General features: G+C 44.4%; 1 protein-coding gene across 2 annotated transcripts in view; it reads left to right on the top strand.

Annotated features, from left to right (window-relative positions):
- The window catches only part of dym (dymeclin), an 82,909-nt gene that overhangs the window by 52,890 nt on the left and 14,955 nt on the right, over window positions 1-15,064 (top strand). For both annotated transcript variants that reach the window (XM_080847199.1, XM_080847198.1), the window contains exon 14: window positions 4,629-4,734. In XM_080847199.1, coding sequence (XP_080703325.1) covers window positions 4,629-4,734 — 106 coding nt within the window. The remainder of the gene's footprint in view (window positions 1-4,628; window positions 4,735-15,064) is intronic.

Here is a 15,064-nt window from a genome sequence, read left to right as displayed (position 1 = left end):
TGGAGCTAGAACATATGGGGGAAGAAAAGGGGGCTGGTTTGGTTCTGTTGTTGACTTGTAGACTCCTAGCTGATTCCCCTGCCAGCTGCACTTCTTTTCTCATCATCATTCTCATCTCATCTCATGCTCACTAGAAGTCAATAAATAAGGCTTCTTGCTTCTCTTTTCATTGCACTCGGTTCCCTACATAGCAATTGCGTAGCCTTAGGCACTGCCAGTAGCGGCCTTAATTGAGTCTACATCAGTAAAGTGCATTTGCTAACAGCTGCTAACCAACCCTCTGCTAGCCTGTGTTATTTAATCAATGATGCAGAAGCCAGTCTGTACTTTAGCGTCAGCCTCAGCCTCTTCTGGAATGGATGGCTTCTCCCCCTCTGGGTCGACTACAGTAATTGATTTGTTAAATGACACCTGGGTGAATCCCCTGTGCTGGTTTGGCTGTGGAACTAATTGGCATGAAGTGGGTTATTGATAGAAGTCCTTCCGCACCAGCTATGGATCCCTTTGATTTCTTGGCATGTCAGTAGGTTCTGAAGAAAGTGTCAATGAAGTCTGCAGGCTTATTACTGCAAAAGATCCAAGATGGCTGCTCCATACACTGCTCTCTGGCCACCCTCTTACCTTTAATAATAGTGCACTATTGGAACTACTTGAGGTCAACAGGAATAAAACATCCTGTTCATGCTCTCCTCCCTGCCCTTATGATGCACTGCCTCAGACTGCCTTATGCTGAGGTACATGTGTGGTCTGGGCATCTTGGACTTCCTCCTCTCCAGTTGTGGGCTGATTACAGAGCAGGGAGCTAGCGCATTAGCATTTCGTCTCACAGGTTAACTCCCAGGGTAGCATCTGTCTTTGTCTCTCCCTCCCTCCCACGTGTGGACGGCCTGTGCATATGATCATTTACTCCCAGCCTTTATGCTTAACCATAACTCTGTCTGTCCCGGCATGAAATCCATGTAGATAAAACTAATTATGCAGTGTTACCTGTAATAGCCATAACACTGCACCAGTCATCATCTGTGTTCTTGTTAAAGGGCATCTTTATTCTAAGCCTTGCGGGGCCAGACATGATTTCAGCATACATACATACATTTACATTTAGCAGACGCTTTTATCCAAAGCGACTTACAGGGATGTATATAAATGTTTACATTTACACTGATGGCACACTGCACATCAAGAGCAATTAGGGGTTCTTGCTCAAGGACGCCTCGACAGGGAATCGAACTAGTAACCTTCTGATTACTAAACGACTTCTCTACCTCCTGTACCACTGTCGCCCCAAGAGCTCAACACCTGGAGACAACTCATTTCAATTCTGGTATTGAATTGCGGGCGAAAGTCGATTCAAACCAGCCTGGTTTCCCTTCCTGAACCCACTACTTGTCAAATGGACCACTTGCCTCGCCCTCTGCACCGCTGGTTGAGCTCTGCTTTCACAAGGCATTGGATTGATGTACTGTGTTTAAAGAGATTAGTTCTTAACCACAAAGACCACATTTTCTCATTCTTTTTTTATTAACTGTAACAGAGGGCATATACTGTTATGATATGGGGGGTAGAAGCACAGAAGTTAGTGAATACTTCATTTTCAGTGTCATTATTTAGATGAATGTGAAGTTGATTATTTTGTAATGTGTTGTAAGGTATCCATGTTGATCAAGCAAGCTGTAATCCGTGTAGGTCACTTATAACATAATGATTGCCCTAGAGGATCCTCCATGAAATCGTCACTTTGCAAGTAAGTCAGAGGAGTTCATTTAATGATGAGATTTTGTGTCTTCAGACACTGCAGGTGCTCCCTGTGTCCCCTAATGCCCCATAACATTTACAAAAGGCCAAACGAACCAGAGCCATAACCCACTCACCTGCCCTATGCTGGGGCTCACTACCAACCTTTCAGTAGCGTCATCATTCTCTCTCTCTCTCTCTCTCTCTCTCTCTCTCTCTCTCTCTCTCCCCATTTCTTTATCTGTCTCTTTCACTCTCCTCATTCCTCTCTCTTTCGCTCTCTCTCTCTCTCTCTCTCTCTCTCTCTCTCTCTCTCTGCAGTGGTACTTAAATGTGCCCAGGTGTGCATCTCCTTCCACCAAACACAGACCTTTTCCCAGAGCCTGACTGCTTTTGAGGACTCTTCTCAAGGCATGCCTGATTAACTGAAAGAGACTGTGGATATGACTGGGTCTTTTTTATCAACCCAGATGAGATGGAGAGAGAGAGAGAGAGAGAGAGAGAGAGAGAGAGAGAGAGAGAGTGCGTGCGTGTCTATGTGTGTGTGTGTGCCTGTGTGTGTGATTGAGAGAGGGGGGTAAAAGGAGACAGAGACAGACAGAGAGGGGGGACCCAGACAGACAGAGGCGGGGTGTATGTGTGTGGGGGCGCGTGCGTGTGTGTCTGCTCTCTGTGCCGATGGCCAGGCAATTTGCTCTCTCAGTAGGTCAGCCTGACACAGCTTCCAGGCACTGTGTCTAGACTAAACATGGAACAATGAAACAGGCTGCCTCACAGCCCACTGCCAAAACAATGGCCTGATCTGCCACAGCTCCCCATCAGTCAGTGACAACCTGAGCCACCCAGAATTCCAAACTCAAGCCCAGGACCGTGCCGGTGTTTCACCTGTCTGATTTCAACCAGAGAGAGAGATGCTGTGCGACAGAGATTACTAACAAAAATGATTTTGACTTTTGACTTTAGGAAGTGTGTAAGGATGATTGAATGTTTTTTTTTCGGTCTGTTTGTGTGTGGCAAGACAAACATGAAAAGTCGTTGCATAGCTCCATTAATTATATGAAATTGTGTGAACAGCAGCTACAAGTATAATGGGGAATCTCCAGCATGCACAACTCCCCCATGGCTTCTCTCTCTAAAAGTATTGATGGAAAATGATCAGCAATCTAACACGTTGCTGCATAAGTCTGTCCACAGAGAGAGGACAGTCCATTCTGCTTCTCTCTGGAAGTGTGAAGCATTAGGTAGTGTCTTTGTGCCAACACAGGACATCTGTGTTGATTTTCAGTTGTGTTAACTGAGTGGAGTTATAAGTTTAGCTTTGGTTGCAGTCACAGCTATGGGTTCAATCTGAGCATGTTGATTTGACAGATCTTATTTGCAAGTCTTTCATTTGGTATGTTTTTGTCAAGTGTGTGTGTGTGTGTGTGATTCTGTGTCTGTCTGTCTGTCTGTCTGTCTGTCTGTCTGTGTGTGTGTGAAGTTGTGTGGGTGAAGGGCACACTAAAACGCACAAGGCATGCCACCCAAGGCCAGAGCAGGGAGGCAAGATATTGCTGATGGATGAGGGACCATTAATGTAGCTTAACACCCCTCTCCATCAGTCCCACACAGCTCTCTCTGCCATTGCACATACTACAGACACACACAGCTCTCTCTGCCATTGCACATACTACAGACACACACACACACACACTATATATATACAGTCGCCCTGCGCTCTGCCTAGCTGCCACTGAGTGAAGGTCACTGAGTATCGACCACATCTCCCACCTCAGCAGATGGCTGATCTGAAGCGTCAGGGGTGTCTGGTGCGGGCGAGAGGAAACTTCTCGGTCCAGTGAGTTAAGCTGGTTTGTTTCTGTCATGTGGGGAAGGAAAGCTGCTTTTCAGGAGCTGTTGGGGAAAGCTGTTTTTGATGACCTCTGAGGCAGAGCAGGCAGAGCAGTGTGCTGTGAGGGGTTTAGGAGGCAGGCAGGCACCCACAGAGATGCAGTGGCTCCAGCTCTGGCTCCGTCTCTGCCTGATGTGGTGACATCGATCAGCACTCGGCTTGTGGGAGTGAGCCAGGTGCATGTTTTCAGCTGGTCAGATCAGAATTGAGACCTTGCATACACCAGCTGGAGTTTGACAGCCCAGAGGAAGTGTCTGTGTTAAGAGCTTGTATGTGTCATGAGAAGTGAACAAATATACAAGTTTTCCCTGTTTAAGTGTATCACCACCTTTTGTACTATGTGCAATTCTTAGCTTTGACCATCCATGAATACGCAGCTTTGATGGTCTGATCATTGCCATTGTGCCATTGTGCTGGGTTCAGGCTCTGGGCTCTGTAAAGCGCCTATAGGCAATTGTATTGTTATGGCGCTATATAAATAAAATGTAATTGAATTGAACTGAATCATTGTACTCGCCACCATCATGTCACCTGCTAATGGCTCCTTATAAGCCCCATCCCTCACACACACACTATCTGATAAACAGAACAATAGATTGACCACATTTGAATCAGGTGCAGGTGCTTTCTTCACCATTACTTTACCTACCTCAGGCTTATATACTCAGCAAATGAAGGATGGAAATAATAGTCACTACATAGGTGAGGTTATGTGTGCTCTCCATAACATGACCAGTGGTGTTGGTGTGGGGTTAGGGTAGCATTGTCTCAGTGCCACTTCCAGTGTCGTAGCCAGACCAGAGAGACCAAATGTCCTGTCTGCTCAGTATTGTGCAACTCGCAGTGACCCTGATGCAACCTTCACTTCCCAGTGCAGGCCATTATGTTAGTACGAGGCCTCACATGATGCAAACTGCCATGATTTGTAATGCCACACTGTACCATTGACAGGCTTGCTATATTATTTATGTGTTTGTTTGTTCTCTCTCTCTTTGTGTCTCAGTTTGTTTGCACTGCTGTCCAAGAAGCACAATAAGGTCCTGGAGCAGGCCACCCAGTCACTGCGCAGGCCTGTGGGCACGGACGAGGGCGCTGCACTCCCAGACTATGTGAGTTCCTCCAGCCTTTCTTAGCTTTTGGACTTTCCTCTGTTTCTCTCTCTCTCTCTCTCTCTCTCTCTCTCTCTCTCTCTTTTGCTCTCTTGCTCTCTCTATCCTTGTCTCCAGTCTGTGTGACTGCTGCCTCCCTCAGGAGAAGAAGGTGAGTGAGACGACAGTCCCCAAACACACAATGTGTCCCAAACACACAATGATGATACCGTAGAAGGGGAAGGGACCGGGAAGGAGGGGGGTGTGTGTGTGTGTGTGTGTGTGTGTGTGTGTGTGTGTGTGTGTGTGTGTGTAGGGAGGTGTGTGCATTGGGGGAAGGGTTGCAGCAACCTCAAATCTGACCTTTTTGGAGGGGTGTAGGGAGGTGTGCGGGAACAAAGAGCAGCATCGCCACCAGACATACACCATGTCTGGACTGCAGGCAGAAGGCAGGCAGGGGTAGACACCAGCCCCAGTGGGATTTGAGAGGCAGCGGGGGCAGGTAGCGTGGGGCGACACAGACGAGGGTGGAAGGGGGCAGGTCAGAGCAAGGTCAACCTTGGGCGTGCGCCTGGGCTGCTTAGGGATGCACATTATAGGGGGGTCAGAGTTGCAGCAGCAGTGCACTACACGAGGTTTGCTGTGTGAATGTATGTGTGACTTTGTGTGTGTGTGTGTGTGTGTGTGTGTGTGTGTGTGTGTGTGTGTGTGTGTGTGTGTGTGGCAGTGACGTGTGGTGAGGTTCACAGCTGGTGAGGCACAGAAACCTGAAGTGATTACGTCATTCCGATCTCTAGTTGTTTAAAAAAAAATAGAAATGTATACATCATACATGTATATATGCTTATGGTTTTAAAATTGTCATCTCACCAGAACTGAAAAAACTTTATGTTCCATTGTCTTATACTATTACTTTTAAACGATTATTATTATAATAAGTTATGCGGCTCAATAGTTAACTGACTTTTACGAGTCTTAAACGTACAATCGGTGTGGTAATTGAACTTTTACACCGTGTCAAATAAGATATTAATCGTTACAAGGAAGCGTATGTAGCCCTCCCACCAATGATATGGCTAATTTCAATTTGTCTAGGGAAAATATAACCTTTTACACAACTCGGCAGTGATGGGCAGTAGTGTCACTACATTTGTCAGTAGCTTGGCAGTAACGTCGCTATTTACAAAACCAAGTAACTTTTTAGTAGCTAAGCTCTTTTATTGATCAAGTACCGCAGTAGCGTCCTCGAAAGCTAATTTATCCTGGACCTTTCTGATGTTCATTCATAACAGGCTTCCCTGCAGCCATTAAACACACAAATTAAGCAGTACATCACTTTAGGCGAGACGAGTGAAAATAGATAGATAGATATCGTCATTTCAAGGACACCAGACGCTGCTCATACAATTAAAATGAATTCTCCCCTAATTTTAAATGGGTAGTTTGCATGCAGATTCTAGACAACCGGATAACTAGAATGCTGTTGATATTTAGATACAGCTGAAGATGATGAAAGTTAAAAAGTGAAAAGTTCGTGCTGTCTGCTCAGGGAGTCGAATTGCGAAAATGCACAAAATAGACGAAAGATGAAGGTAGGCGAGGTCTTCTGCACTAATTTGTTTTCGTCTGCGTTTGAATACCTGACTCAACAGCCATACCTTCAAAAGTACGTCACTTTATAAGAGACGAGTGAAACTTAATATGTTTTCAGATGCCTTCTTTGTAATCCAAAGAAAAAGTTCCTGTCAACGTCAATGACATCCAACACAAACATACGAACACACAAATTTCATCCATTCAACCGTTTTTATCTGACTGACAGTTGTGTTGATCCCTAAAATTGCATTGACTTGGCATGCAGTTTGTTTAACTGAAAGTAGCTTCTAATGTATCAAACTACTTTTGACAGGTTTATGTAACTTAGCTTTTTTTGAGTGGTAGCTTCTGTGTAGTGAAGCTGAATTTATTGTAGAGTAGCTGATAGCTTAGCTCACTACAATATCAAGTAGCTTGCCCAACAATGCAATTGAATTCGAAGTTGAGAAAAAAACACTTACATATTTATTTACACAACGTATTAACAAGCAAACAGTTAAACACCACAGACATAGCACACAATACCAAAATGTTCTACTGACCGGTATAATTTAAAGTTGGTGCACTTTTGTTGGAGCTCGTAATCCATTCACAGTTCCCCTGCACCTAGCAGCCTTTGGCTAGGTTTGTGTTGCGCATGAATATGTCCCGTTGGGAAACTTGAAACACTCCACTGCAAATGTCAATGCCTTCTGTCCCGTCGTTTGAAGCAAACATTTTAGCTCCGCCATTGGTCTCTCATTATTAATCATTTCACGTTTGGACGGCAAGTCCAATTTTGAGAACTGCTTCAGCTTAGCAATACAACCTTCCAAGTAGAAGCCTAGAAGAGGTCCAGCTTTAAAAACAACATATAATCGACAATTGCGCTCTCACTCGCCTCCCTTCTTGAAGCAGTGGTACTGCCTGCCTCAGTAGCAATATTTTTCAATGGGTTTTGAGCTCAACTCAAAGGTTCTGCGCTTGCCCACGCATGCGTAAAACCCAGTTTGGAGTGATTGCGCAATCCTTACTGAGGTACTGGCTCAGCTGTATGGAATCAGATCAATGCCATAAATATTTTGTAATCTGTAATATAGATTAAGTATCTGTGAAACCATCTACACTTTCAAAACCTATCTACAGATACGGATTTCAAATACGAAATGTATCTACACTTTCAAAAACTATCTTCACTTTCAAAATCTATTTACAGATACATATTTCAAATACGAAATGTATCTACACTTTCAAAAACTATCTACACTTTCAAAAACTATCTTCACTTTCAAAATCTATCTGCAGATACGGATTTCAGTTACGCATTACGGATTTCTGTTACGAATTACAAAATCTTTTTGGCACTGTTTTTACAGCCTTTCTAAAGAGCCAATCAGAGCTTTTGGCAGATTTTCTAAAGCGCCAATCAACACATTGTATCCTGTACTGACTAGCCAATCAGCGCTAGCTTGCTGGCAACTGCTGGCCCGCTCATTATTATTCAATACTTATAACCTAAATCTGCCACCGCTCTGCCTACTGTGCCTAGGGAGAGATCTGGGGTCTCCCCCGCATGGTTTGAATAAAATTCGGTGTACGAACGCCTTCGGGGGAAGTTTAACAAGCATGCCTTATGTCTGGCCCAAAGGGCTGATGAACACCTGTACTATTTAGTTAATCTTAGGCTCTGGCGATTCAGAGATCGCTTGGGTGCAGAACGCATTGTAACTAAGAAATTGGTCTCGCTTGCTGCCTCCACTGAGACGCTAGAAAACTCGCTTCCACAAAAAATACACAATAAAGAAGACTTCAGAAAATGGTTACAAATAGGCTACCCCAAAGTGCCATGAAAAGAAACGAAAATGACATTGCAAGGTGGTTTTGAAATCAGGCTGGTCATTATCCAGTTGTTGAGGATGCACTTAACGGTATACCCCCACCATCACTTTGCGTGTCTGGAGAACAAGACAATAGCAGTCTGTCTGCTAAATGTTCTCATCGTGATAATGGGTCATATGAATACTGTTCATGGTTAACTTAATAAAATGTGAATAGGAGATCAATCACGAAAATGCTAACGTTAGCTTTCGTTAGCTACCAAAGCAGATCCTAATATCTTCCATACAACGACAGGGATCTTTGAAACAGGTGGAACGAAGTGTGGAGTGCAAACCACTGACTGATTGTGCGTTTTACAATGACTTTATTAACAACTCCAAATATAGGACTTCTTACTTGTGCCATTTCTCGGTCTCTGATCCATGACAGCTGCATACACCGTTTCACTGAACTTTCCCAGTTCCCAGCAAGCTAGCGCTGATTGGCTAGTCAGTACAGGATACAATGTGTTGATTGGCGCTTTAGAAAATCTGCAAAAAGCGCTGATTGGCTCTTTAGAAAGGAAGTTAAGACAGTGCCAAAAAGATTTTGTAATTCGTAACAGAAATCCGTAACTCGTACTTGAAATCCGTAATGCGAACTGAAATCCGTAACTGAAATCCATATCTGCAGATAGATTTTGAAAGTGAAGATAGTTTTTGCAAGTGTAGATACATTTCGTATTTGAAATCCGTATCTGTAAATAGATTTTGAAAGTGAAGATAGTTTTTGGAAGTGTAGATACATTTCATATTTGAAATCCATATCTGTAGATAGGTTTTGAAAGTGTAGATGGTTTCACTATACAAAATCAATATTACAGATACAAAATCTATATTACAGATTACAAAATATTTATGGCATTGATCTGATTCCATACAGCTGCCCATAGACAGCAATGCATTTGCCACGGCACGTCAATGTTTTCAGGAAGCGGAAATGCACAAATTCAGCGATTTTGATAATAAAAATGCTCGAAATGATCGGAATCATGCAGAAATGACACTCGTAACACAGATAACTAGAGAAATATGAATATTTATTTTATAATACATAAATATATTATTATTATAATTTTTTTTTAAAAATATTTTTTAAATATTTGTTTTTTTTGCTCTGCCTCCCCTGCCTCCTATGACTGCACATCCCTGGTGTATGGGGGTGTGTGTGTGTGACTTTGTGTGTGTATGGTGGGGTGTGTGTGTGTGTGTGACTTTGTGTGTGTGTTGGGGGGTGTGCTTCCACACATCACAGAGGCTGAAGTGACACAAGGAGGTCCCAGCCACAACCCCCTCTTTCATCCTTCATCCTTGTAACCACGGTTACAGGGGGGAGGGTGTTGAGGTCAGAGGCGTGCTGGGGGGCTGGTAGGCCTGGAGGGGATGCTGGTTGGGGGTCGGGGTTGGGGAGGTGTGGAGTGGAGCAGACGGCTGATATGGCGAGACATTCGTCTGGAGTCTGGCTAGCCTGATTAGGCTCCTCACGTAGACACGGGAAGTCCCCCCTCAGCCCCCCACACACACACACACACACACACACACCTCTCCTTTGTTTGTCTTTCGCTCTCTCTCTCTCTCTCTCCCCCTCCTCCATCTCTGTTTTCCTCTCTCTTCCTGTCCTTAAATGTCATTCATTCTTTCATCTCTGTCTGAGGTCATAGTACTCACATCCTCAGCCACACGTTCAGACACTCCACAGCAGAGATATGATTCGGAGGCTCTTAGGTGAACTCTGAGCCTCTTTTGCTTAGTCTGCAGTCGTTCACACAAAGTGCCTCCCCAGAAAAGAGAAAATAATGACCCTTTTTACCCAAAACAATTCTTGTGCAAATATCCTCTCACCCAAACATGTGTATAGCATAATGTTCTGTGTGAATCTGAAGATTGGATGGATTGAGGAGGCACCCTTGGCTTGGTCTAGAGACGGTGTAGGTTTAGGCTGGATGTTTGATGTGCCATGACATCACTCTGGAGCACGTAAACAGTTCCTTTATCATAGCACCATTGTCTGCGTGCAGTCTCTCAGTGCTCTCCAGTCTTTCTACCCTCTGTTTTAATTTGGCTGTCCTTTTGCTGTAGTTGTCTGCATTTCTCTCTCTCTATCACCCTCTCTCTCTATCTCTCTCTCTGTCTCTAACGCACGCGCTTTCGCACTCTCACTCACTTTCGCTCTCTCTCTCTTTGCCTGCTTGCCGTACTGCAATGCACCATGTGAATGAGAGAGAGGCTGTATTGTCAAGTTGAAAACTCTTCTTCTTCTTCTTCCTCACTGATGAAGCAAGGTTAACTTGTACAATAAACTGGTATAAATTGATATTGATATAATATATATACAAATCATTTGGTTTGGATACGCAACGTTAACCTCAACAGAGGTTTGACTCTGTTTTCAGACCTGAACATAGTGATGTTCAAGATCAATTTAGATTTATGGTAATATAAACACCCAAAAATTATCTTTGTGTGTGCACACACACACAAAGACAAACACACACACACACACACATACAGATGCACAGGCAGGGTGAAAGTGGAGGGCCAGAATGGTTTCCTGGAAGGAAAGGGTGACATCCCTAGTTTGCCATTGTGAGCTGAATTTGTGTTGATATTAGCATAGACATACACACACACACACACACGCTCACACACGCTCCCATACCCCAACAAACATGCCCCCACACTCACAAACAGCAGCTGCTACTGGGACATGGGGTTGCCATGCCTCCCTGTGTGGCACGTGGTGCTAATTAAAGCTGACTGAATGTGCGTGTCTGTATGAGTGTATGCCTGTGTTTCTGTCTGTCTGTGAGGGGGGGGGGCAGGCTTCCACACAACACAGTGGCTGAGAGAGTTATGTTTAAGTGTGTCTGAGAAATAGAGAGGATTGTGTGTGTGTGTGTGTGTGTGTGTGTGTGTGTGTGTGTGTGTGTGTGTGTGTGTGTGTGTGTGTGTGTGTGTGTGTGTGTGTGTGTGTGTGTGTGTGTGTGTGTGTGTAATTAAAGCTGACTGTTGAGCGGGGGTGACAGGCCACCTCCAGCGCTGCACGGGGAACCTGTCCCTCTGCATTACCCTCATCATAGCATCTCCAAGGCCAGCAACACCACTGCACCCCCCCCCCCCCCCCTTACTCATTCACCCTCACACTGCTCCACGCTCGCCTTTCCTCCACTGCCCAACACCCTGTCCTGCCCATTCATTCATTCATTCATGCTCTCCTCTGTTTTCATTGTCGTTGTCTGCTGTGAAGTTTATCACTGGTATTGGTGTTAATGTTAAAAGCTTTTGGCAGCAACACATACACATCCACAGACTGTAGGAACAACACTGTCCAGTCTTTCCTAGCTACCTGCCTATGTACACACCTGCCTATGTACAAGGTGCACACAAGGTGCCCAAGGTGCACATTTAGTCCACAGCTATTAACAATCTTTTCATTCCAAGTATTCGTAATGCTTCAATCTGCCGGCCTAATCTCATGGTTCAACTGAGTATCTTAGATCTTTTTTTTTTTCTTTCTAGTCTCTACAAAGCAGCCACTGGTCTCAGACTCCATTAATAGCGGCTTTAAAAGCAGACTGAAATGGTGAGCGCTGCAGGGCTTACCCAGAGGATTAGCCCCGTGAACCACATGTGTTTCCAGCATCAGGCTGCATCAGGCTGCATCAGGCTGTCCCCAGCTCATCCTCTTGAGTCCACACAGCTGCCTAAGAGAAGTTCACTCCACTTCCGCTCGTCCTCTAATGAAATGGACTGCTCTTTAGCGGGACATCATCAGTGATGGGTTTTGAGCCTGAGCTGCCAGATGCCTTTGTGATCAGCAGTGGGGGCCGCCGCGCTCCTGTGTTCAGTGTGGGCTCCTTGCGTGTGTGGCCCTGAGCTCCTGTGTGGGCTTCTCTGAGGACAGAGGGGAATCCCAGGATCTGGGGGAAAAGCCCTGCTAGTTGACACACACTCGTGAACCATACATGTACCTCACTGATTTCATCCAGCATTTCCACCTCTAGGTTGTGCTAATCGGCCAATTTCCCTGGGTTTGCTGAGAGCACAGTTGCAGGGTGTTGTTTTTCGGACCAGTATGGAAGGATAGATAAGGTGGATGGATGTTAAACGGATGTTAAATAATTCAGCACAGTGTACCTCATCATTACGGGATATGTCTATGTTATGTTAATGTTTTATTTATTTTTTTACCTATTATACCTGCAATTGTGGCCCACTGCTGAAGAGATCTCCATCCTGTGTTTTTCTGTTGGATGTGAATGTCAGATGCCTCATTAGAGCACCCCTAGAACAAGTTGTCTGAAGCCCCAGAGGCCGGTCTGCCTCTCTGCCCCCCTGCTCATCTGCTAAGTAAGGGGAACTGGAGGAATTAGTATGGTGTCTGCAGACAGGCAGGGTGCCCCTCTCCTGGTGCTCCTCTCAGGGTGCCCTCTCTCGGGGTGCTCTCGGGGCCTGATGGCGGCGCTTTGGCACAGCAGTGCCAGGCAGTAATTAAGGGTCCTACTGTGCCCTGGCCTTTTACTGCCAGTCCCCCCACTCTCAGCACCGCAGGCCTTTCAACAACAATCAATGCCCAGCCTCCCCTGCCCCAAAACACACACACCACAGGCAAACACTCTGTAGCAGTCAACCATCAGTCAGGGCTTCAGCATAGGTGGACTGCTTGGGATGACATTTACAGAAAGGTGAGGGGTGTTATTGTGTGTGTGGGTGTGGGTGTGGGTGTGTCTGCGTGTGCGTGTGTGGCTCCCATCTGTGATTGTCTTGCCCAGACATTAGCATGACCTATCTAATGAATGATCTTTGTTTGGTCTGTTACATCTGTGGCTATCATCCTGTCTGTCTGCCCGCCAGTCTCTCTGTCTCCATTAGCCTGTATCTCCGTATCTTTCTGCTCATATCTGTCTTCTTCATCCAACTATTTTGAAGCTTTTGTCTGCAGATATATCGTCCAGTAAGCTGTGCACATGGACACACGCACATGGGCATTCCCCCCACAACCACATAGTACCAAACAGGCATTTTGTATGTGTCTGTCTGTATGGTTCTGAGATCACACCTTTGGTCAGCAGGTGGAGACAGTTAGCTCACTGGCATCCATAGCATTAGCTAGCATCTGGATTAGCTCAAATCCTGTTCCCCTCTGTGCCACTGCATTCTGCTCCAGACTGCCTGGGAGGCCATTTTATCAATGAGCCCCACTGACTCACTCTGCCTTAATGGGGTCTGCATCTCCTCTCACTGCCTTGGTCCAAAGTACTCCCTGCCCTCCTTCCTCATACCTTGACATTTGTGCTGTTTTAGAAGGAATACAACAAAGAGGCATTTACTCACAAAAAGACAGCTTCCAAATATGCCCTAGTTCTGTACGTTACTGGATCTCAACTGGTCCTGCCTAGGGACCTTCAATTTCCCATGGTCATTAAGTGGCAACCCAAAATGTAAACGTAGGGCTTACTTCTATCCCTGCATCCATAGGACATTAGCATAAGTCTGATATCAATTTGAAAAGACATTTTTAACACACCCGTCGTCATCTGGGGCCTGTTTGCGTTACCCTATGCCCAACTTAATGCTTCAAACTTCAGGTTAAACTTTCGGTCAAATTAGCTTGTTATACAAACATGTTAACACACAAACATTATATAACATGGCTAATCTCAGTCACATGCTCAAAACACTGCTGTACTTTATACTTAATCACAAGCATCAAGGTTATGTTGAATGTGGAATACCTGAGGAGACCTTTTTCCTGTAGAGAACTTAAAGTTATCAGTGTGTTGAAGAGGCTGGTCTAGCCTATTCCCTGGGAGGTGAAGGACATCATTTGCCTCTCATATGAAAGCATTAAAAAGCCGAATTGAAGAAAACCAATAAAAATAATTTGCAGTAAAAAATCTGAATTGAAATAAGGCCATCCTTTATGTTGGTGTGCAGTTAAATCCTTAAATTATCATTTGACATGTGATGGCAGTATATTTTTATGAATATATGATTACATAAATTGTGTTATATGTATATATTACATGTTACATAATCCTTTGGCACTCTTGCTTTATTTCAGATGTACCATGAATATTAAAAGCATGACCCAGAATACAATTCTCATTGTATAGAAATTAGTGACAATAGCAACAAGATGTTTCACTCTTTCACTCTACTTCATTTTCAGCCATAGTTTGAAAGCACACTTTCTATAGAAAAATAACTTAATCTCATTCAAACTCATTTCAATACCACATGGGAAAAACAAAGATAATGTGATCATATATTGATGAAACTATACTGCTTCCTGACACTGCAGTTGTTATAGCCTACAAAAGTGCACATTTGTGTGAAATACTTAAAGGAATTTTTTTTTTTTATCTGGGGCCTATATTCCCATCTTTCTTTCCCATATTAGTAGGGACAAATGATTAAAATCAGTCTAGTATTGAGTTTGAACGCTATAACTGCAAAACGGCTATACAATGTAATTTTATGGGGCGAGAATCTGCGTCAAAGTAAACCACTTTTCTGACGTTCTCATTCCATTCTCAAAGCTAACATTTTTAGTACAGCTGCTTCTTTGGTTGCTATTCACAATCATAATGCATATGAGTTTAGTCCACCCCCTAGTGGCCACTATCTATTGGCAGTGTCCTCTCTAGTACACAATGCTATGCAAAGTGTGATCTCCAGTGTCTGGGTCTGTGCTTTTTTTCTTTTCTTTGTGCCATTTCTTTTAATTTTTTATGAAATACTCTCGCTGGTTTTCAAAATGGCGCTTGCTGTTGTCTTCCACTCGTGGTGTTTAATCAATAAGCATCATCCCTCACTGCAGCCCCGCTCAGCAGTTCCAGGGCCGCACAGAAGTCAAAGATTACTTCAACATTTTTACATTTTGCACAACTCAAAGT

This window comes from Sprattus sprattus, assembly GCF_963457725.1.
Source record: "Sprattus sprattus genome assembly, chromosome: 11".
Taxonomy (NCBI): Eukaryota; Metazoa; Chordata; class Actinopteri; order Clupeiformes; family Clupeidae; genus Sprattus; species Sprattus sprattus.
The sequence above is the reverse complement of the archived record's forward strand: the minus strand, read 5'-3'. Positions and strand labels throughout refer to the sequence as shown.